This window comes from Clavelina lepadiformis, chromosome 3 (assembly GCF_947623445.1).
Source record: "Clavelina lepadiformis chromosome 3, kaClaLepa1.1, whole genome shotgun sequence".
Classification (NCBI taxonomy): domain Eukaryota; kingdom Metazoa; phylum Chordata; class Ascidiacea; order Aplousobranchia; family Clavelinidae; genus Clavelina; species Clavelina lepadiformis.
Genome location: NC_135242.1, coordinates 1832281 through 1856400, shown reverse-complemented (window position 1 = coordinate 1856400; position 24120 = coordinate 1832281). Strand labels below are relative to the sequence as shown.

Here is a 24120-nt window from a genome sequence, read left to right as displayed (position 1 = left end):
TCAATTTTTTGGTTTTGACATCTTTGACAAGTTAAACAAATTTCCTCCTCTTATATTCGTACTATTAAATTACTATAATATATAATATATATATTATATTATTATATTGCTATTACATAACTATTGTATATGTATTCCTCCTCTCGCATTTGTACTTTTAATATTTCAATTCAATTTTTTGGTTTTGAAATATTATTATTCAAATTAATATGTTACTTTTTATTAAAACTTTTTACTTTTCACATTTTCAGCCATTATTTGTATAGTTTTATAACAGTTTTATTGTATCACAATCAAACCATGGAGTGTCATCCAGATAAAATGCATGTTGATTTTTTATTGAAATCAATCAGTGATCTTATTTCACAAGAATTCAAAGCAATGCGACAAGATATGAAGATAGAATTTGCCAAAGTGCAAGAAAATACGGAAGATATGGTTTCAAAGATTCAGCCAGAAACAAAGAAAGCTGAAACCATAAACAGAGCAAATTGAAAACTCATATGAGAACTCACACTGAAGAGCGACCTTATCAATGCAATATGTGCCACAAGTTATTTTCCGAAAGCAACAGTTTGAAAGTTCATAGAAGAACTCACACTGGAGAGAAACCTTATCAATGCCGAATTTGTCTCAAGTCATTTATCCAAAATGTAAATTTGCAGGATCATATGCGAGGTCACACTGGTGAACGACCTTGTCAATGCCAGGTGTGCCACAAGTCATTTTCCGTTAGCAGAAGTTTGAAAACTCATATGGGAACTCACACTGGAGAGCGACCATATTAATGCCAGGTGTGTCAAAATTCATTTACTCAAGCAACAATTTAAAATATCCTGTGACAATCCACAATGGAGAATGACCATATTAATACGAAGTGTGTCAAAATTCTATTTCCCAAAACAGCAATTTGCGGATTCAAGAAACTATTCACACTGGAAAGCGACCTTGACAATGTTTTTTTTGTTTTGTCACAAATCGTTTACGTTGAATCAATATAATTATTAACACATATTAAAACTCAGATTGGGGCACTGTAAATATTTTGTAAAGGTGTTTGGACAAAAACTTACCCTTAAAAAACATTTACAAACCATTTATCCAGATGCTGCATCCATTTGTTTGTGCTTAATTTGTTCACTTTTACATGTTTTATCTGCAACTTTCTATTTTTACATGTTTTATCGGTAACTTTCTATATTTTGTGAAACATAAAAATGCACTATATTGGTTGCCTTTGGCGAAAACATTTTAAAATTTTCAGTTTTCCAATTGTGATTAAGTTAAAAGATGTGTCTCAATTTAATTGTGAAGGAAAACTACTTTATTAAAAAATTGTGCAAATTTGGTTCGAATGTTTTCAAATATTCGTTTGTTGGGTATTTATAAATATAGAATTGGTGTCCCCATTTCATATATTATGATATTTTTGTTGATGAACTATTAAGAAAAACTATAAAGTTCAAGATACAGGATCTGGGCCTCAATTTTCTGGTCATTATCGTTGTAAATGTTTTTATAAGCAAGTTTAGGTCAAACTGGTGTATAATGTCATTTAAGATGATCTCGTGTGTTTTACATGTTGAAACTATGTAGAAGTCTTTACAAACATTCTTTCAAAACAACAGGGAATAGTTTTGTTTTTGTATGTGACAGTCACTGCTATTCTTTACTTTGTAGTAAAATTTGAAAAAAATTATTTAGATTTATTATTTTTATTCCAACAGTTTTGGTTACATATTATCAGTTTTCCGCAATCAAGAAAGTCTTCAAATATTTTAAGTTCTTTTCAGCAAATAGGTGATAAAGTTGTATGATAACTAGGCAATGGATTGTCATTCAGTTCGTATGCAAGTTGATTTTTTATTGAAAGCAATCAGTGATATGGTTTCACAAGAATTTAAATCAATGCGACAAGATATGAAGATAGAATTTGCTAAAGTGCAAGAAAATATGGAAGATACGGTTTCAAAGATTCTGGCAGAAACAAAGAAAGCTGAAATCATAAACAATCCAATACCGATTAATAAAACGTCACAAGCATTAGATGTAGAATCTGATATCGGCATTTGTATTAAAGAAGTTTATTCTCAGAATGCATCAGTTCTTCCTACTGTTGATGCTATCAAAGAAGAACCTTTGCTGTTGCAGCATTGGGAGGTTTCTGAAATGGATGACCCAAGTATGTCCATGTCAAATAAATTTTCTCATCAATCAGAGATTGGATTAAATGCCATAGTTAAAACTGTTAAGCCCCAAACCTGTATTGAAGAAGATCATTCTGAAAAGGCATCAGCTTATCCTCAATTTGATGTTATTGAAGAGGAACCTTTGTTGTTGCAAAATTATGCAGATTTGCAAACTGAGATTGATGACCCAACTATATCCATATTAAATAAATTAACTTCTCACTCAGAGATTGCAGTAAAAGCCACAGTTAAAACCATTGATACCAGAAACTGTACTGACAGAAGTTCAGATGAAGAATGCAGCGATTCAGTGGAAATGTTCTTTGATAATTCTGCAACAAATGATAGAAACAATGCTTGCAAAATCCAGACTCAGATGTTTGTTGGAAACAACAAAGAAAAACGTTTTTTCTGCAAGTTTTGTGATAAATTATTCCAACACAAAGCAAACTTGAATACTCACATGAGAACTCATACAGGAGAGCGACCTTATCAATGCGATGTGTGCCACAAGTCTTTTCGCTTTAGCAGCAATTTCTTAACTCATATGAGAGTCCACACTGGTGAACGACCTTATCGATGTGAGGTGTGTCACAAGTCATTTACCATTAACTGCAATTTGCAAAATCATATGAATATTCATACTGGAGAGCGACCTTATCAATGCCAGGAGTGTCAAAAGTCATTTACCCAGAAATCTTCTTTGCAACGTCACATGGCTATCCACAGTGAAAGGCACCATTATAATGAATAAGAACAATAATAACATTTATATAGCACCTTTTCCGGTAAGAGGAGTTGTTTGGCGCTTAACAATCACATATAAATTATAGTAATAATCCAGAAAAGCAGCAATGAATGAAGCATAAACAACAAGGACAATGCTGAACTATAAGTTATGAAAACATTATGAATGTTCTTTTTGTCAAAAGTCATTGAAGTTAAAAGGTTATTTGTCAAAGCATATGACGGTTCGCACTGAAGCATGACCATACAAATGTGAATATTATGAAGAGTCTTTCAGGTTAAATTTGTCACTTAAAAGGCATGTGTGAGCCATTTTTCCTGATCCTATAACTCTGTGGTAGGTTTGTTGTCTTTTCTCTTCCTCAGTTTTGATATTGTTTATTTTATTGGGTTGGTTTTGTATAAAACTCTTTATCCTCGGACTGAGAAAAGTCTTTTGTTGACTTTCTAGTGTAGAGTTCAAGCTAGCCTGAACAAGAACAAGAGCAGGTGTTGTTAATGCCTCGCCCAAGGCTATTTCAACGGTAGCACCACTGGGTGCGGAACACTGAACTTAGGACCGCATTATTGTGAATCCAGAGCTCACTGCTCAGCCACAGACTGTATAATTGTTTGGTAGGCTATTTGCATTCAGTATGTAATATTGCCTGATGATTATTCCTTCTGTCAGTTTTGTTTTTCTGGACCGTTGTATGACACATGAAGTTTTTTGACTTTTGTGTCCCAATTTCATTGTGGAGGAAAACTACTTAATTAAAAAATTGCTAAAATTATGTTGGAGTGTTTTCATATATTTATTTGTTGGGTATTTATAAGTATAGAATTGGTGTCCTCATATCTCATATTTTGATGTTTTTTGATAAACGTTTAAGATAAACTATGAAGTTTATGATACCTGACCCGGTTCACAATTTTCTGGGGCTCGTAGATCCAATGTTAATTTTACAATTAATGTTGATATTTGGAGAAAGCATTGGTCAAGTGTTTTATTTAATTAAGAACACAGGAAAAATGACTTTAAAATATGTTATTGTCATCATGTGTAGGGATTCCAATTGGAATTTCTTGTTATTTGTGTTTATCTTTAAACATATCATATTTATTACAATTTACTTCTAACATTTCAAATCAATTTTTTGGTTTTGACATCTTTTTATTAAAATTAATATGTTATTCTTTTTATTAAAACTTTTTACCTTTCACGTTTTCAGCCAATAGTGTGTATAATTTTATTGTATCACAATCAAACCATGGAGTGTCATCCAGATAATATGCGAGTTGATTTTTTATTGAAAGCAATCAGTGATGTGATATCACAAGAATTAAAATCAATGCGACAAGATATACCCAAATGTTGCAGCATTGGGAGGTTTCAAATTTCCTCCCCAATCTGACATTGAAGTAAATGCCACAGTTGAAATTGTTAAACCACAAAGTTACGTTGAAAGAAACTCAGTAAAAGAATTAAACAATTTTACAGAAACGTATCTCAAAAAACCCTCTACAAGTGAAAGAATCAATACCAGTTGTGTCACCAGTCATATGAGAACCCACACGGAAAAGCAACCTCATCAATGCCGGGTGTGTGAAAATTCATTTTAACAAAGCATGTATTTTCAATATATATGAGAACTCACACACTTGAGACATCTTATCAATGCGATGTATGTGAAAAGATGTGCAAGATGTGTCAAAAGTTGGTTTCCCAAAAATGTTATTTGCGGAGTCATCATTTACGTTAAAAGGATATTTGTTAAGACATATTAGAACTCAAACTGGGACGCAACGATATAAATGCAAATATTCTGAAAAGTCGTATTGAAAAAAGTTTAATGTTACAAACCATTCATCCAGACAATGCATCCATGTGATTTGCATTTCAGTTTTCCGTTTTAGTTTTTTTTTATATGTTTTATCAGTAACTTTCTATATTTCACGTAACATAAAATTGCACTATATTGGTTGTTTTTAGCAAAAAAACATTTTATAGTTATCAAATTTTCAGTTTTCTAGTTGTAATTAATTTAAAAGATGTTCCCCAATTTCTTTGTGTAGGAAAACTACTTGATTAAAAATTGTGCAAATTATGTTGCAGTGTTTTCATATATTTATTTGTTGGGTACTTATAAGTATAGCATTGGTGTCCCCATTTCATATATTATAATGTTTTTTTGATAAACTTTTAAGATAAACTATAAAGTTTATAATACTTGACCTGGTTCACAATATTTTGGAGCACATAGGTCCAATGTTAATTTTACAATTAATGTTTATGTGTGGAGAAAGCATTAGTCAAGTGTTTTATTTAATTAAGAACACAATTGCTGTCAAGAGTTAAGCAAAAACGTTTTTTTGTAATTGACTGAATTCCATTTGAAAAAATGACTTTGAAATAGATTACTGTCATCATCTGTAGGGATTCAAAGGGTTATTTCCTGTTATTTGTGTTCCTCTTTAAACACATCATACATTTTTTCAACTGTCACTGCAAGCATTTTTACTTTTTCAATTCAATTTTTTGGTTTTGACATCTTTGATAAGTTAAAAAAATTTCCTCTTGTATTCGTACTATTATATTACTATAATATATTATATATATATATATATATATATATATTATATTATTATATTGCTATTATGTTACTATTGTATACATATTCTTCCTCTCGCATTTTTACTTTTGATATTTCAATTCAATTTTTTGGTTTTGACATCTTATTATTCAAATTAATATGTTACTTTTTATTACAACTTTTTACCTTTCACATTTTCAGCCATTATTTGTATAGTTTTATAATAGTTTTATTGTATCACAATCAAACCATGGAGTGTCATCCAGATAAAATGCATGTTGATTTTTTATTGAAATCAATCAGTGATCTTATTTCACAAGAATACAAAGCAATGCGACAAGATATGAAGATAGAATTTGCTAAAGTGCAAGAAAATATGGAAGATATAGTTTCAAAATTTCTGGCACAAAACAAAGAAAGCTGAAACCATAAACAGAGCAAATTGAAAACTCATATGAGAACTCACACAAGAGAGCGACCTTATCAATGCGATGTGTGCCACAAGTCCTTTTCCGCTTGCAGCAATTTGAAAACTCATATGAGAATCCACACTGAAGAGCGACCTTATCAATGCGATGTGTGCCACAAATCATTCTCCATTAGCAGCAATTTGAAAACTCATATGAGAACTCACACTGGAGAGCGACCTTATCAATGCAATATGTGCCACAAGTTATTTTCCGAAAGCAACAGTTTGAAAGTTCATAGAAGAACTCACACTGGAGAGAAACCTTATCAATGCCGAATTTGTCTCAAGTCGTTTATCCAAAATGTAAATTTGCAGGATCATATGAGAGGTCACACTGGTGAACGACCTTGTCAATGCCAGGTGTGCCACAAGTCATTTTCCGTTAGCAGAAGTTTGAAAACTCATATGGGAACTCACACTGGAGAGCGACCTTATTAATGCCATGTGTGTCTAAATTCATTTACTCAAAGGAACAATTTAAAATATCATGTGACAATCCACAATGGAGAATGACCATATTAATACCAAGTGTGTCAAAATTCTATTTCCCAAAACAGCAATTTGCGGATTCAAGAAACTATTCACACTGGAAAGCGACCTTGACAATGTTTTTTTTTTGTTTTGTCACAAATCGTTTACGTTGAATCAATAATTATTAACTCATATTAAAACTCACGTCGGGGCACTGTAAATATTTTGTAAAGGTGTTTGGACAAAAACTTACCCTTAAAAAACATTTACAAACCATTTATCCAGATGCTGCATCCATTTGTTTGTGCTTTATTTGTTCACTTTTACATGTTTTATCTGCAACTTTCTATTTTTACATGTTTTTTCAGTAACTTTCTATATTTTGTGAAACATAAAATTGCACTATATTGGTTGCCTTTGGCGAAAACATTTTAAAATTTTCAGTTTTCCAATTGTGATTAAGTTAAAAGATGTGTCTCAATTTAATTGTGAAGGAAAACTACTTCATTAAAAAATTGTGAAAATTTGGTTCGAGTGTTTTCATATATTCGTTTGTTGGGTATTTATAAGTATAGAATTGGTGTCCCCATTTCATATATTGTGATATTTTTGTTGATGAACTATTAAGAAAAACTATAAAGTTCAAGATACAGGATCTGGTTCTCAATTTTCTGGTCATTATCCTTGTAAATGTTTTTATAAGCAAGTTTAGGTCAAACTGGTGTGTAATGTCATTTAAGATGATCTCGTGTGTTTTACATGTTGAAACTATGTAGAAGTCTTTATAAACATTCTTTCAAAACAACAGGGAATATTTTTGTTTTTGTATGTGACAGTCACTGCTATTCTTTACTTTGTAGTAAAATTTGAAAAAAATTATTTAGATTTATTATTTTTATTCCAACAGTTTTGGTTACATATTATCAGTTTTCCGCAATCAAGAAAATCTTCAAATATTTTAAGTTCTTTCAGTTCTTTTCAGCAAATAGGTTATAAAGTTGTATGATAACTAGGCAATGGATTGTCATCCAGTTGGTATGCAAGTTGATTTTTTATTGAAAGCAATCAGTGATATGATTTCACAAGAATTCAAATCAATGCGACAAGATATGAAGATAGAATTTGCTAAAGTGCAAGAAAATATGGAAGATATGGTTTCAAAGATTCTGGCTGAAACAAAGAAAGCTGAAACCATAAACAATCCAATACCGATTAATAAAACGTCACAAGCATTAGATGTAGAATCTGATATCGACATTTGTATTAAAGAAGTTTATTCTCAGAATACATCAGTTCTTCCTACTGTTGATGCTATCAAAGAAGAACCTTTGCTGTTGCAGCATTGGGAGGTTTCTGAAATGGATGACCCAAGTATGTCCATGTCAAATAAATTTTCTCATCAATCAGAGATTGGATTAAGTGCCATAGTTAAAACTGTTAAGCCCCAAACCTGTATTGAAGAAGATCATTCTGAAAAGGCATCAGTTTATCCTCAATTTGATGTTATTGAAGAGGAACCTTTGTTGTTGCAAAATTATGCAGATTTGCAAACTGAGATTGATGACCCAACTATATCCATATTAAATAAATTAACTTCTCACTCAGAGATAGGAGTAAAAGCCACAGTTAAAACGATTGATACCAGGAACTGTATTGAAAGAAGTTCAGATGAAGAATGCAGCGATTCTGTGGAAATGTTCTTTCATAATTCTGCAACAAATGATAGAAACAATGCTTGCAAAATCCAGCCTCAGGTGTTAGTTGGAAACAACAAAGAAAAACGTTTTTTCTGCAAGTTTTGTGATAAATTATTCCAACACAAAGCAAACTTGAATACTCACGTAAGAACTCACACTGGTGAGCGGCCTTATCAATGTCAGTTGTGTCACAAATCATTTACCCAAAATGTCAGTTTGCAAACTCATATGAATATCCATACCGGAGAGCGACCTTATCAATGCCAGGTGTGTCACAAGTCATTTACCCAAAACAACCATTTAAAAGCTCATATGAGAACTCACACTGGAGAGCGACCTTATCAATGCGATGTGTGCCACAAGTCATTTACCGATAGCGGCAATTTGAAAAGACATATGAGAATCCACACTGGTGAACGACCTTATCAATGCCAGATATGTCACAAGTCATTTACCAAAAGGAACCATTTAAAAACTCATGTAAGAACTCACACTGGAGACCAACCTTATCAATGCGATGTGTGTCACAAGTCATTTTCCGCCAACAGCCGTTTGAAAATTCATATGAGAACTCACACTGGAGAGCAACCTTATCAATGCGATGTGTGCCATAAGGCATTTTCCATTAGCAGCAATTTGAAAACTCATATGAGAACTCACACTGGAGAGCAACCTTATCAATGCCAGGTGTGCCACAAGTCATTTTCCGATAGCAGCGGTTTGAAAACTCACATGAGAACTCACACAGGTGAGCAACCTTATCAATGCGATGTGTGCCACAAGTCATTTTCTAATAACAGCACTTTGAAATCTCATATAAGAACTCACACTGGAGAGCGACCTTATCAATGCGATGTGTGCAACCAGTCATTCACCCAAAGCAGCAGTTTAAAAACTCATATGAGAACCCACACTGGAGAGCTACCTTATCAATGTGATGTTTGCCACAAATCATTTTCCTCTATCAGCATTTTGCAAAATCATATGAAAATCCACACTGGAGAGCGACCTTATCAATGCCAGGTGTGCCACAAGTTATTTTCCGTTAGCAGCCATTTGAAAGATCATATAAGGACTCACACTGGAGAGCGACCTTATCAATGCGATGTTTACCACAAGTCATTTAACCAAAACAGCGTTTTAAAAACTCATATGAGAACTCACACTGGAGAGCGACCTTATCAATGCGATGTGTGCCACAAGTCATTTACCAGAAGAAGTAGTTTAAAAACTCATATGAGAACCCACACTGGAGAGCGACCTTATCAATGCAATATGTGACACAAGTCTTTTTCCGAAAGCAGCAGTTTGTAAGTTCATGTAAGAACTCACACTGGAGAGCGACCTTATCAATACAAGGTGTGCCACGGGATCACGTCAATTGACCGTGAACAAATTCACCGGCGACAATTGGTCGTGGTCAACTGACCGGCAACAAATTGGCCGGCGACACAAATCAACCGCTACGCATTTTATTTTTATTTTTTACGCAAATTAGCATTGTTGTTTATTCAAATTATATGATTTAAGTGATAATATGATTTAAGGTCAGTTGGTTCTGGGTAAATTTACGTCACGGTCAGTTGTCCCCGGTGAGTTTGTTCGCGGTCAATTTCCCACGGTTAATTGTCGTGGAACCGTGTGCCACATGTCATTTACCCAAAGCAGCATTTTAAAAACTCATATGACAATCCACAATGGAGAGCGACCTTATCAATGCCAGGTGTGTCACAAGTCATTTACCAAAGTCTGCAATTAAAAAGATAATATGAAAATTCACAATGGAGAATGACCTTATCAATGCCATATATTTCAATATTTATTTTTCCAAAAGAGCAATTTGCGGATTCATGAAACTATTCACACTGGAAAGCGACCTTGACAATATTTTGTTTTTTTGGTCAAAAGTCGTTGAAACGATGAAACGATAATTATTAACACGTGTTAAAACTCACATTGGGGCAAGGTAAATTTTTTGAAAAGGTGTTTGGACAAAAACATAGCCTCAAAAAACATTTACAAACCATTTATCCAGATTTTGCATCAATTTATTTGCAATTTAGTTTTCTGCTCTTACATGTTTTATCGGTAACTTTCTATATTTCATGAAACATAAAATTGCACTATATTGGTTGTTTTTGGCAAAAAACATTGTATAATTATCAAATGTTTAGTTTTCTAGTTGTAATTAATTTAAAAGATGTTCCCCAATTTCTATGTGGAAGAAAACTACTTAATTAAACAATTGTGAAAATTATGTTGGAGTGTTTTCATATATTCATTTCTTGGGTATTTATAAATATAGACTTGGTGTCTCCATTTAACATATGATGATATTTTTTGATAAACTTTTAAGATAAATTCTAAAGTTCATGATACCTGACCTGGTTCACAATTTTCTGGGGCTCGTAAATCCTATGTTAATTTTACAATTTATGTTTATTTGTGGAGAAAGCATTAGCCAAGTGTTTTATTTAATTAAGAAAACAATTGCTGTCATGAGTTAAGCAAAAACATTATTATGTAATTGACTGAATTAACTTTAAAATAATGACTTTGAAATAGATTTTTGTCATCATGTGTAGGGTTTCAAATGGTTATTTCCTGTTTATTTGTGTTCTTCTTTAAACGCATCATAATTTTTGTCAACTGTCATAGCAAGCATATTTATTACAATTTACTTTTAACATTTCAATTCAATATTTTTGGTTTTGACAATTTATTATTCAAATTAATATGTTCCTTTTTATTAAAACTTTTTACCTTTCACGTTTTCAGCCAATTGTTTGTATAGTTTTATAATATTTTTATTGTATTTGTATCACAATCAAACCATGGAGTGTCATCCAGATAATACACATATTGATTTCCTTTTAAAAGAAATCAGTGATTTGATATCACAAGAATTCAAATCAATAAATATTTGCAAACCATTCATTCGGATGCTGCATCCATTTGTTTGTGTTTTATTTGTCCACTTTTACGTGTACTTGCATATAGGCTATATGTTGATTAATGTCATAGTCTTTTTTTGCAAAATACTTCAAAATGTAGTTTTAGTTTTCTGGTGATGTAACGAGGTTAAATTAACAAGCATGCCATAGCTATGTAGTGCCAGCTAAATAACAGAGCAGTTAGAACTCAGAGGACTACTGTGAGCCTTGCTTGATACCCAGTAGTGTTGATATTGCGATATCCTTGTCTTAATCTTTGTATTAATCATGACAAGCATCTCTAGTTTAATGCTTGACTTGTTATACTCGAGTCTATGTTTTTCTTATCACACTTTTGCATTTTATCATATTTTAAGGTACTCCAGTCACATTGTTGTCATTACTGTTTTCTAAATCGTAACATTTAATTTCTAATTGTCACTTACTGTTTTTCTTTACAGGTTGTTTAAGTAAATATGGAATCTTTAATAGCTGGTGTGCAAGTTGATAATGATGTTATAATGAAGGCAATAGGAAACTTGATTTTGCGAGAATTGAAATCAATTAGAAAAGATATGAAGAAGGAATTTATAAAAATGGAAGAAAAAATTGAGGAATTCAATTTGAAGCAACTTAAAGCAGAAGCGAACAAAAGGATGCCATTAACTGAAGAAGAAAAAACTAACACCACAGATGAACCAAGTCAAGACCTTCCATGTTTATCTCATGGGAATCAACAGCATCCTGTGATGCCAGATCCCAGCATCTCGGCCAAACAGTGCTCCTCCAGATCTGGATCGTTTTCACCTCGTTTTGTTATCGTTAAAGAAGAGCCTTTATCAGTTCTGGAACAACAACCATCACAGAAATCTGATAGAAAAACAAAAAAGAACCTTTTCGAAAACACTACAACCAAAAGTGTCCCCAAAAATCATAAACTTGCCATTGATGCAGTCACAACTAGAAGTGTGACCAAAAAGCAGAAACTTTCCACTGAATCATGTCAAGTAAAATCTAAATGCAATCAAGAAAAGAAAGAATCTGCAAAAAAACACTTAAGAATTTCTTTTGGTAAAGCTGATCTTGTTGCTGAAATGCAATGCAAGTTGCTTGAGGAAAGCGAGACGCCACTAAAATACGATGAGACACTGAATGATGAAAAGTTTATTTGTGATGTTTGTGATAAATCATTTCTCAAGAGAAGATATCTATGTATACACAAGCAACTACACAGCACTATCAAGCCATACACATGCAAATATTGCGAAAAATCTTTTCCGCATAAATACAGACTCAATAGACATCTGCTTACGCACACTGGAGACAAACCTTGGCCGTGTGTGACTTGCGGACAACGCTTCCGAGAAGAATACAAATTAAAGCGCCAAATTCGTATACATACTAAAGAAATGCCAATCCAATGCCCAATATGTCCTAAAAGGCTGTCTTCTGGAACCTGCTTAAAAACCCATATGAGATGCCACAACGGAGAAAAACCATGGATTTGTGAAATCTGTGAAAAGCGATTTCGATCAAAGTTTTCTCTTGCCAGGCACCAAGTGACGCACACTGGTGAAAAAACGGAGTGGTTAGATGGAACATTTGTACACACATAACATCATTGACATGAATTGTGTACAATATGCAATAAACAATGCAAACATTCATTTTCAAATGTCAAAATTCTTTTGTAGTTGTACGACTGTTCAACTTCATCCCTAATGCTTGACAGTTTGATGATTATGATGATCAGTTTTATGTATTTTTAAGTTATGGTTAAGACTGTGCTTTACACATTTTCTTTTCTTTGCACAAGGTTCAGTTATAAATTTTTTAGAAGAGTTAATAGGCGTAAGTAAGCTCAAGGAATCCTTGTTCTGCAAACAGTAAGTCCATAGAATCTGCTGCAGTGACTGGTTTTGTTTGTTATTCCTTGACAATTTTAGAACAACATTCTGTAACGAAATTTACTTTTTTTATGGGCAGTATTTTTGTAGACAGAACAGTTTTGTTGTTGATTGAGAGTTCCTAGTGTTTACTGTTATGGATAATCTCATGGAAGTGTTAGTTTTAAAAGAACTGCGTTTAATTTCACTGATGGATTCTCTTTCACAAATTAAGGCAGCAAATTAATAACACAGGAAGCAAGCACATCCAATCTGGCAACCCTAGATAGTGGAGGTTTGCTTCGTTCTTTAGTGGGAGAGAAAAGTCATCCAAGCTCTGCAAAGGTTCAGCCGCCGACAAACAATCTTCAATTGCACGATGCGTCTTTATTTTAAACCTGCCAAGAAAAATTATTATTTTTAAACAAATCTCGGTGCGCACTTTTACCAGGAAATTTTTCAAATGAAGGTGACATAAACATGAAATTTATCGCACATTTATTTTAGTCAACATTTTGGTTATTTGCTGAATGACATAGTTTATCACTAACTTATTGGAAAAGAATTGCAGTGACTTGTTCTGCTCGAATGACCAGCCATCAAGGTATTTCGTCGATGTAGATGACCAAGAAATCGACCATGTCTTTGTACATCTGCGAAATCCTGCCAAGTTCGTCTATGCTTTGCATTTTCAAACTATGCAGAATTCTTTAGAAGCTTTTTTCAAAACAACAGATAATCTTTTGATTTTCGTTTTTGTATTTGACTGTCACTGCTGTTCTTTACTTTGTGGTAATTATGAAAAGATTAATTTAGATTTATGTCTTTATTCCAACGGTTTTGGTTACACATTATCAGTTTTCCGCTATCAAGAAAATCTTCAAATATTTTAAGTTCTTTTCAGCAAATAGGTTATAAAGTTATATGATAAATAGGCAATGGATTGTCATCCAGCTGGTATGCAAGTTGATTTTTTATTGAAAGCAATCAGTGATATGGTTTCACAAGAATTCAAATCAATGCGACAAGATATGAAGATAGAATTTGCTAAAGTGCAAGAAAATATGGAAGATATAGTTTCAAAGATTCTGGCAGAAACAAAGAAAGCTGAAATCATAAACAATCCAATACTGATTAATAAAACGTCACAAGCATTAGATGTAGCATCTGATATCGGCATTTGTATTAAAGAAGTTTATTCTCAGAATGCATCAGTTCTACCTCTTGTTGGTGCTATCAAAGAAGAACCTTTGCTGTTGCAGCATTGGGAGTTTTCTGAAATGAATAACCCAAGTATGTCCATGTCAAATAAATTTTCTCATCAATCAGAGATTGAATTAAGTGCCGTAGTTAAAACTGTTAAGCCCCAAACCAGTATTGAAGAAGATCATTCTGAAAAGGCATCAATTTATCCTGAATTTGATGTTATTCAAGACGAACCTTTGTTGTTGCAACAATATGCAGATTTGCCAACTGAGACTGATGACCCAACTATATCCATATCAAATAAATTACCTTCTCAATCAGATATTGGAGTAAAATCCATAGTTAAAACGATCGATACCAGAAACTGTATTGAAAGAAGTTCCGATGAAGAATGCGGCGATTCTGTGGAATTGTTCTTTGATAATTCTGCAACAAATGATAGAAACAATGCTTGCAAAATCCAGACTCAGATGTTTGTTGGAAACAACAAAGAAAAACGTTTTTTCTGCAAGTTTTGTAATAAATTATTCCAAGATAAATCAAACTTGAATACTCACATAAGAACCCACACTGGAGAGCGGCCTTATCAATGTGATGTGTGCCACAAGTTATTTTCTGCTAACAAGGATTTGAAAGCTCACATGAGAACTCACACTGGAGAGCGACCATATCAATGCGATGTGTGCTACAAGTCGTTTTCCCAAAGCAACAGTTTAAAAACTCATATGAGAACCCACACTGGTGAACGACCTTATCAATGCGAAATGTGCCACAAGTCATTTTCCCAAAGCAACAGTTTAAAAACTCATGTGAGAACCCACACTGGTGAACGACCTTATCAATGCGAAATGTGCCACAAGTCATTTATCAGAAGCAACCATTTGAAAAATCATATGAGAACTCACACTGGAGAGCGACCTTATCAATGCCAGGTGTGCCACAAGTCATTTACCAAAGGCTACAATTTAAAAGTTCATATGAAAATCCACACTGGAGAACGACCTTATTAATGCCGTATATGTCAACATCCATTTTCTCAAAGGAGCAATTTGCGGACTCATGAAACTATTCACACTGGAAAGCGACCTTAACAAGGTTTATTTTTTGTCAAAAGTAATTTACATTGAAGCGATTATTATCAACACATATTAAAACTCACATTGGAGTAATGTAATTTTTTTCATAAGGTGTTCGGACAAAAACTTAGCCTTGAAATACATTTACAAAACATTCATCCAGATGCTGCATCCATTTGTTTGTGTTTTATTTGTCCACTTTTACATGATTTATCGATAACTTTTTACGTTTCATAAAACATAGAATTGTAATTAAAAATAATTAAAAGCTGATTTTATAGGAATTAACGGAAAAACTATTAGATTTTGTTGGAATGATGATTTTGCATGGCGTGTGCTAGCTCGTTCTTTTTCCATAGTTAGGATTGTTTCTGATTATCTTTTCAGGTGATCGTGTGAAATGTTTCAATTGTGCTGAGAGTAGTCAATCGTTAACAATAGACGTTCTAATATTCATTAATAGCCTACTTTGGGCTGATAGGAAAGACGTACTCATATATGACGAAATCAATTTGTAATAGTTTTACTGAAGAATACTTTACACCCTTAGTAAATTAAATCTAAACAAAGTGATACAGTATTACGATTCCAACCATGTTTTTAGCTTGGATAAACCTAACATTAAAATTATGGCTGCTATGTTTACCTGCAATTCGCATGGCATATGTTAAGTGAAATAGCGTGACATGACACCTGATTGTTTAAGCAAGTTTCTATCAATGGCTGTAATTTGTATATAGATTGGAAAGTGTGCTTCTCTTTTGCTTGGCGTTAAGTCTGTCGTGAGAATGTTTAACTTGTAAGGGCTGGTGTATGTGACTTTATGAGGACCCTGAAAGCACTTTGTAAATTTAACATGATATCCGTAATCGCCAACCAGGCTATAATTCAAATTCGAATTTGGATTAGTTGCAAAGTGTCCAAATCATGATTTCTAAATTTGAAAATTTTGATGTTTTGTCGCTGTTTTTTCTAAGTCAAGTTGTGTTTTGACCTTGCGGCAATTAACATGCCGTTATGGGTTTTTCTTTTTATGTGATGTGCTGTAATGTTTTTTAAATTACATGCACAAAATTTGTAAATCATCATAAATCAAGTGAACCCTTGTCTTTTTGTATGTACAGGTGGATGCAGAAATGAATTTGATTTATTGAGTGTTTTGTTTGAAAATAGAGATAATGTTTGCCATAATCGGCAATTCAATGAAATCGCTATTTGTGAAGTTGTGAACAATGCACCCATCTTAATCAACTGCCTTTGCTGTGGAAAAATAAAAATGTGAGTCGTGTCTGAGTTTGCGTTAAATCAACCTATCCACAGCTCCTAAGTGAAGAACAAGGAGATTGCAATGGTTACAGCGTTAGGTCAAAAGTTGTCAAAATTGTTTACCAAGTCAAAATTGCTTACAAACTACATTGTCGTGGTGTCGTAGAGGTTGTACTGTTCGTCAACTTGTCATTTTACATTGTACACCTTGCAGCCTACTTTATACTGTTGTAAATGGCCCATTGTCTACTTATTGTGAAACAGCTTTTGCTTTGGGTTTGCTTTAGATACTTCATGTATCTCAGACCAGAGGTTCCCAACCTTTTTTGGTGTCAAGCCGAATTTCAAACTTCAGAGTACGTATGGAGCCGCATGAAAACACTCAAGTAATTAGAACGAAAATTTTAAAGCATGAAAGCATGTACCAACGAATAGCAACACTAACAAGAAAAACAACACAAATCAATTTAATGTCCAATTTGACTCCAACTCCAACTGACACGTCAAAAAATAATCACCCTAATTATTATAAATCGATTTTTTATATTTTTTGAGGGATTTTCAGGGGTCAATGAGAGCCGCAAGAAGGTTAGCTTGGTACCGCATGTGGCTCTAAGAGCCGCGGTTGGGAGTCACTGGTTTAGACAAATGTATTGAACAGTTTTTATTGTGTTTTAGTTGCAGTTTTTTTGGCAGTGATTTGTAATTAGCTCACTTCCCTTTTCAGAATGGGTTAGGTTTGTGTTCAGATTTTTGTCCTTCTTTACTACAATAAATTTTAACTTTTTGTACAATAATGGGTAATTTAACTACTTGAAATCTTCAATCGTCAAAATCTGTCAAAAAGAGTTTTTTAATGTCAAAATTTTCAATTTTTAGGTCAAAAAATAATCGCCCTAGTCATGACCATTCGGTATCTAACTGTCTATAGTTCAGCTCTTCATACCAATGGGTCAGTAAGCAAGTCAAAATGTTTCTAACAAAATGTGACAGTTGTGAAGTAGGATTTGTAGGCTATTGTAAACACATTTATTGATAAATAGGTTATTTAATTGGACTTGTCTGTAAATTTTGACTGAAAACTATATCAGCAGTGGTGCATGCAGAAATTTGTTTTCGGGGATTTGCATAAAATCATGTAATGACAGATTACCATAAATGCAGTTTCAATAAAAAATGAGCCTTTGAAGAGAAAACTATAGAGCAGCATGCACATGTGATAAAACTTAACTTTTCCCATCACTTGAATGCTTTCGATTTGTTTGGCTGGCTGAAAATCTTTTTGATTTTCATTTTTGTATGTGAGAGTCGGCAGAGTCGCTGCTGTTCTTTACCTTGTAGTAAGGATGTAGTATTTATATGTTATATGTTTTATTCCAACAGTTTTGGTTACACATTATCAGTTTTCCTCTATCAACAAAATCTTCAAATATTTTAAATTCTTTTCAGCAAATAGGCTATAAAGTTATATGATAATCAGGCAATGGATTGTCACCCAGTTGGAATGCAAGTTGATGTTTTGTTGAAATCAATCAGTGATATGATTTCACAAGAATTTAAATTAATGCGACAAGATATGAAAAAAGAATTTGTAAAAATGCAAGAAAGCATGGAAGATGTGATTTCAACGCTTCTTGCAGAGATAAAGAAAACTGAAACCATGAACAATGCAATGCCAGTTGAAGAATCATCACAAATAACAGTTGTAAAATCTGAAATCAGCCTTAATATTGAGGATGTTTATTCCGAAAAGGCACCAGTCTTTCCTCTTGTTGAAGTTATCAAAGAAGAACCTTTGCTGTTGGAAGAATATGAGGTTTCACAGACTGAGGTTGATGATCGAAGTATATCCATGTTAAATAAGTTTCCTCCTCAATCGGAGAATGGAGTAAATGCCACTATCAAAATTGTTAGACCAAAAAGCTGTGTTGCAAGAAACTCAGATGAAAAATGCAGCAATTCTGCGGAAATTTTTCTCGATAAATCTACTGCAAGTAAAAGAATCAATGCTTGCAAAGTTGATGCTCAGTTGTTTGTTAAAAACAACAAAAAAAGCATTTGTCTTGCAAGTTTTGTGAGAAATCATTCAAATACAACACAAACTTCAAAGATCATATAAGAACCCACACTGGAGAGCGCCCTTATCAATGCCAGGTTTGTCACAAATCATTTTCCAAAAATAACAGTTTAAAATGTCATATGACAATCCATACTGGAGAGCGCCGTTACCAATGCCAGATATGTTATAAGTCATTTACCCGAAATTGTTATTTGCAACCCCATATAAGAACTCACACTGGAGAGCGGCCTTATCAATGCCAGGTATGTCAAAAGTCATTTGCCCTTTTATGCACTTTGCGTACTCATATGAAAATCCACACTGGAGAGCGTCCTTATCAATGTATGGTTTGTTACAAGTCATTTGCTCGTAAGAACACTTTGCAATATCATATGAGAACCCATACTTGAGACCGACCTTATCCTTAAAGTTCATCTAAGAACTCACACAGGAGAACGCCCTTATTAATGCCAGGAGTGTCAAAAGTCATTTACCCAAAATAGCAGTTTGCAACATTACACTAAACGTCACATCTAATGTTGGAATTTGTATTGAAAAAGATCATTCTGAGAGTGAATCAAATTCCTCAGCTTTTAAAGCTATGAAAGAAGTTACTTTGCTGATGGAAGAATATGAGTTTTCACAATGTGAGTTTCTTTTTCACTGAAACTGATGACCCAAGTATATCCATGTTAAAAAAATTCTTACTCAATCGTAGATCGGACTAAATACCACAGTTAAAATGGTTGTTCCTTGAAGTTGTGTTGAAAGAAGCTCAGATGAAGAGTGAAGCTATTCTGTAGAAAATTTTCTCGATGAATCCACCGCAAGCGATAGAATCAATGCTTGAAAAGTTGATGCTCAGTTGTTTGTTGGAAATAACAAAAAAATGCATTTTTCTTGCAAATTTTCTGAAAAAATATTCTAACGCAAAACACACTTGAAAGATTATATAAGAACCCACAGTGGATAGCTACCTTACTAATGCCAGGTTTGTAACAAAATATTTTCCTAAACTAGCAGTTTACAATCTCATGACAATCTATACTGGAGAGCGCCGTTACCAATGCCAGCTTTGTCATAAGTTATTTACCCGGAATTGCAATTTGCAACCCTATATAAAAACTCACACAGGTGAGCGACCTTATCGATGCCCAATGTGTCATAAATCATTTTTTTATAACAACTGTTTGCGAAATCATATGAAAATACATGCTTGAAAACAGCTCACTATATCTCACTCATATGTCAGTCACTAACAATATCTCAGTGTTAAAGTTGTGTGGCTTAAAAGCTTTCCTGTCCGAGCGTATTAAAGCTAACATCATGACACAAACATGGAGGTCTGAATTCTGTGAAAAATCATTTGTGCATAATTTCAGCATTTAAAAACATTTACTTATCTTTTGCATGCATGTACTTGCATTGTATAGCCTCTTGTTGCTATGGTGACTTTGCTTTCCTTTTATAGTACGTTTCACCAGAAAATTACAAATAGTGTCAATGTCAAGATTGTCATGGTTTGTAAATTGCAAAAGGACATTTACAGTATTTTTGTGCCAAGTAAACAATTGAAAACAGAAACACTGTCAGCGTGTTTGACTTTAACAAATGAGCATAACTGGTATGTTTGGTCGCAAAAAAACTTGTACCCAAATCTGGTTAAAATTAACTTTAATCCACTTTTATTTGTTGAAATATTGGTTCATTGACGTATTAAATGACTCCTGTTGATATACTGCTGGTAAATATTGTAAAATTGCTTTAAGTAATTGTCCTTAAACTAATCCAATGTTAGGTTTTGCATAATTAATATTTTCCATACGTAAACTTATGTTTTCAACCGTTTACATGAAGCCCATAAATTCATCCAACTGTCAAAGCAGCAAGTTTTGTTGCAATTTTGTTTTGTTTAGTTTTTTCAAATTTAATGTTTCATATTATTACTCTATTGTAGATTAGGTGCTATTGTGTTAGTTGTTTGTTAAATTGTTTTAGCTTTTGTTTTTTTCAGCAAATACACAGTAGGTTTTTATAACAATCAAACCATGGAGTGTGATCCAGCCATGATTCAAGTTGATGTTTCTTTAAAAGCTATCAATGATATTATTTTACAAGAATTTAATTCAATGCGACAAGATTTGAAAATGGAATTTGCACAATTGCAAGTAAACATGGAAGATATGTTTTTAAAGATTCTTGCAGAAACAAAGAAAGCTGAAACCATGAACAATGCTATTCCAACTGAAGAAACAACACAAACATCAGTTGTAGATTCTGACTTTGGTATTTGTATTGATGGAGTTTATTCTGAGAAAGCATCAGTTCTACCTCTTATTGACACTATCAAAGAAGAACCTTTTTTGTTGGAAGAATATGAGGTTTCTCAGACTGAGATTGATGACCCAAGTATATCCATGTTAAATAAATATCCTCCTCAATCAGATATTGGAGTAAATGCCACAGTTAAAATGGTTGAGCCACAAACCTGTATTGAAGAAGATAATTATCTTCTTATATAATTATATAATTCTATAAAGAATTCTATAGAATTATATAATTCTGAAAAGACATCAACTTATCCTCAATTTGATGTTATTAAAGAGGAACCTTTGTCGTTGCAAAAATATACAGTTTCTCAGACTGAGACTGATGACCCAAGTACATCAATATCAAAGAAATTAACTTCTCAATCTGATATTGCAGTAAATTCCACAGTAAAAATGGTTGATCCACAAAACTGTGTTGCAAGAAACTCAGATATAAAATGCAGCGATTCTGTGAAGATGTTTCTCAATAAATCTACTGCAAGTGAAAGAATCAATGCTTGCAAAGTTGATGCTCAGTTGCTTGTTGGAAATAAAAATAACAAAGAAAAGCATTTTTCTTGCAATTTTTGTCTCAAATCATTCAAATGCAAAAGAAACTTGAAATTTCATATAAGAACTCACACAGGAGAGAGACCTTATCAATGCAATGTGTGCCACAAGTCATTTTCCATTAACAGCACTTTGAAAACTCATAAAAGAATTCACACAGGAGAGAGACCTTATCAATGCAACGTGTGCCACAAGTCATTTTCCAATAGCAGCAGTTTGACCATACATTTGAGAACTCACACTGGAGAGCGACCTTATCAATGCCAAATTTGTCACAAGTCATTTATCAGAAATGGAAAATTACGAAATCATATCAGAACTCACACTGGAGAGCAACCTTATCAATGCGATGTGTGCCACAAGTCATTTTCAGATGGCAGCAGTTTGAACAGACATTTGAGAAATCACACTGGAGAAAGACCCTATCAATGCAATGTGTGCCACAAGTCATTTGCCCAATGCGGCAATTTAAAAGCTCATATGAGAATCCACACTGGAGAGCGACCTTATCAATGCGAAATGTGTCACAAGTCCTTTTCTCTTAGCAGCCAATTGAAAACTCATATGACAAATCACACAGGAGAGCAACTTTAACGAAGTTTATTTTTTGTCAAAAGTCATTTACGTTGTCAAAAGTCATTTACATGATATCAGAAGAATTAAAATCAAGTTGACAAGATGTGAAGATAAAGTTTGCTTAAGTGCAAGAAAATATGGAAGAAATAGCTTCAAATATTTTTGCAGAAACAAAGAAAGCTGAAACCATAAACAATACAATAAAGATTAATAAAACGTCACAAGCATTAGATGTAGAATCTGACACGGGTATTTGTATTAAAGAAGTTTATTCTGAGAATGCATCAGTTTTTCCTCTTGTTGAAGCTATCAAAGAAGAACCTTTGCTGTTGCAGCATTGGGAGGTTTCTGAAACGGATGAGCCAAGTATTTCCATGTCAAACATGTTTTCTCATCAATCGAAGATTGGAGTAAATGCCGCAGTTAAAATTGTTGTCATGAAAGACAATTATTTTTTGCTCTTTTGCGTCTACCCTTAAAACTAACTAACTTTTAAATATGTTTTGCCTGTGTGAAAGTTCATTAAAAACTGGTATATACAGGCAATTAAAGTGAAGCTAAAACATTGGTATTTTTAAAGAAATGTTTGTTCATTTGATGTGCTATTGTACAGATTTTAGTTTGCTCGTAAACAAACCTGCGTTAGTGATCTGTAATATAAAGAAGTTAAGGTGTTGGTTATTAAAGGTGCTCTTACATGTATTACTTTTCTAATCAGTTGAATGAAATGCATAAATTTTATTAATATTATTACATTGTTTTGTGTGGCTATTTTACTACCTTGATTTAGGCTATCATTTTGTTTGGTGTTTTTGGAATACAATGTCTCTGAATTCATTTCTTAATTTCTTTCACAATTACATACTGTACTTTTTATTTATTAGCAAAGTTTTCAGGACAGTATTAATTGTAAACTATGGAGTGTCATTGAGGTGGTATGCAAGGGGATGTTTTGTTAAAAGCAAGTAAAACATATGCGACAAGATATGAATTTGCACTAATGCAAGAAAACAATGAAAGATATACTTTCAACGCTTCCTGCAAAAACAAAGAAAGTGAAAACCATAAATATTGCAATGTTAATTTCCAGTTCAATGTTACTCAGGCTTTGTTAAAAAGTGTTGAAGGGCTAGTTATCACATTAAGACAGGATAATAACTGTTGCGAATCAATAATTAATAATCGCTGGCAATGGTGGTCGGACGATTCAACTCGTGGACGTTTCATCCCGCGGACGTTTCAACCTGCGGACGATTCAATCCAATACCATTCAACCTAGGCTAGGGCGATTGAAAGAACGGACGATTTAACCCGCAGACGCTTCAACCTACGGTCGATTCTTTCGGCTTATGTTATCAGTTTATTACCAAGTTACTTTGTAGCCAATTGTAAGCAAAAAAATTGCCATTTTGAACAGTCTAGGACTCTAGGCTCTACAGTTTGGCCATCCTGAATATGCATGTACATTATGGTCAACGGTTATGGTACCAATTGCAGTCGTACCGTATTTTATTCAGGTACCATAAAAATTTAAAAGTGCACAATGATAGATTTTGTTCATCATGCAAGTTCCAACAATTCCCACTATGGTGCACCAGGTCTTCTGAACAGGAATACAAAGGCATTACAGCAATAGAGCGTTGCTAGATAATAGATATCGAATACTGGCTGCATTATGTTGGGTCTAACGTTCGCGCTTTGAATCGTCCTTTACATTGAGAAAAACGTTTATTTTGTGTCTATAGTGTAGAGAGATTTCTACTCAGTACGGGGAGGTCCCTTTTCCATCATGAAATCAAGTCATTTTAAACTTTGGTCGTGCAAAAGGTATGAAAATGGAAATGGGCTAATTACTGTACAAATCACTGCCAAAAAAATGCAACTAAGACGCAACACAAACTGTTCAATACATTTGTCTACACTAAAGATACATGATTCATGAAGTTATTGAACTATCTAAAGCAAAATCGAAGCAAGAGCTGATTTACAATAAGTAGACAATGGGCCATTTACAACATTATAAAGTAGGCTACAAGGTGTACAATGTAAAATGACAAGTTCAACTACAGTGCAACCTCTAAGACACCACGAAA

General features: G+C 33.4%; 1 protein-coding gene and 1 pseudogene across 1 annotated transcript; both read left to right on the top strand.

Moving 5' to 3' along the window:
* The first annotated feature begins 379 nt into the window (after window positions 1-379).
* LOC143448625 (uncharacterized) lies at window positions 380-11540 on the top strand. Its single transcript, XM_076948438.1, has 5 exons — window positions 380-2929; window positions 4297-4517; window positions 5940-6413; window positions 7078-7155; window positions 7463-11540. The coding sequence occupies exons 1-5, from the start codon at window positions 1828-1830 to the stop codon at window positions 9425-9427; spliced, it is 3840 nt and encodes a 1279-aa protein (XP_076804553.1). The 5' UTR covers window positions 380-1827; the 3' UTR covers window positions 9428-11540.
* A 5-nt stretch (window positions 11541-11545) lies between these two features.
* On the top strand, window positions 11546-22858 carry LOC143448624 (uncharacterized; annotated as a pseudogene).
* Window positions 22859-24120: the final 1262 nt, after the last annotated feature.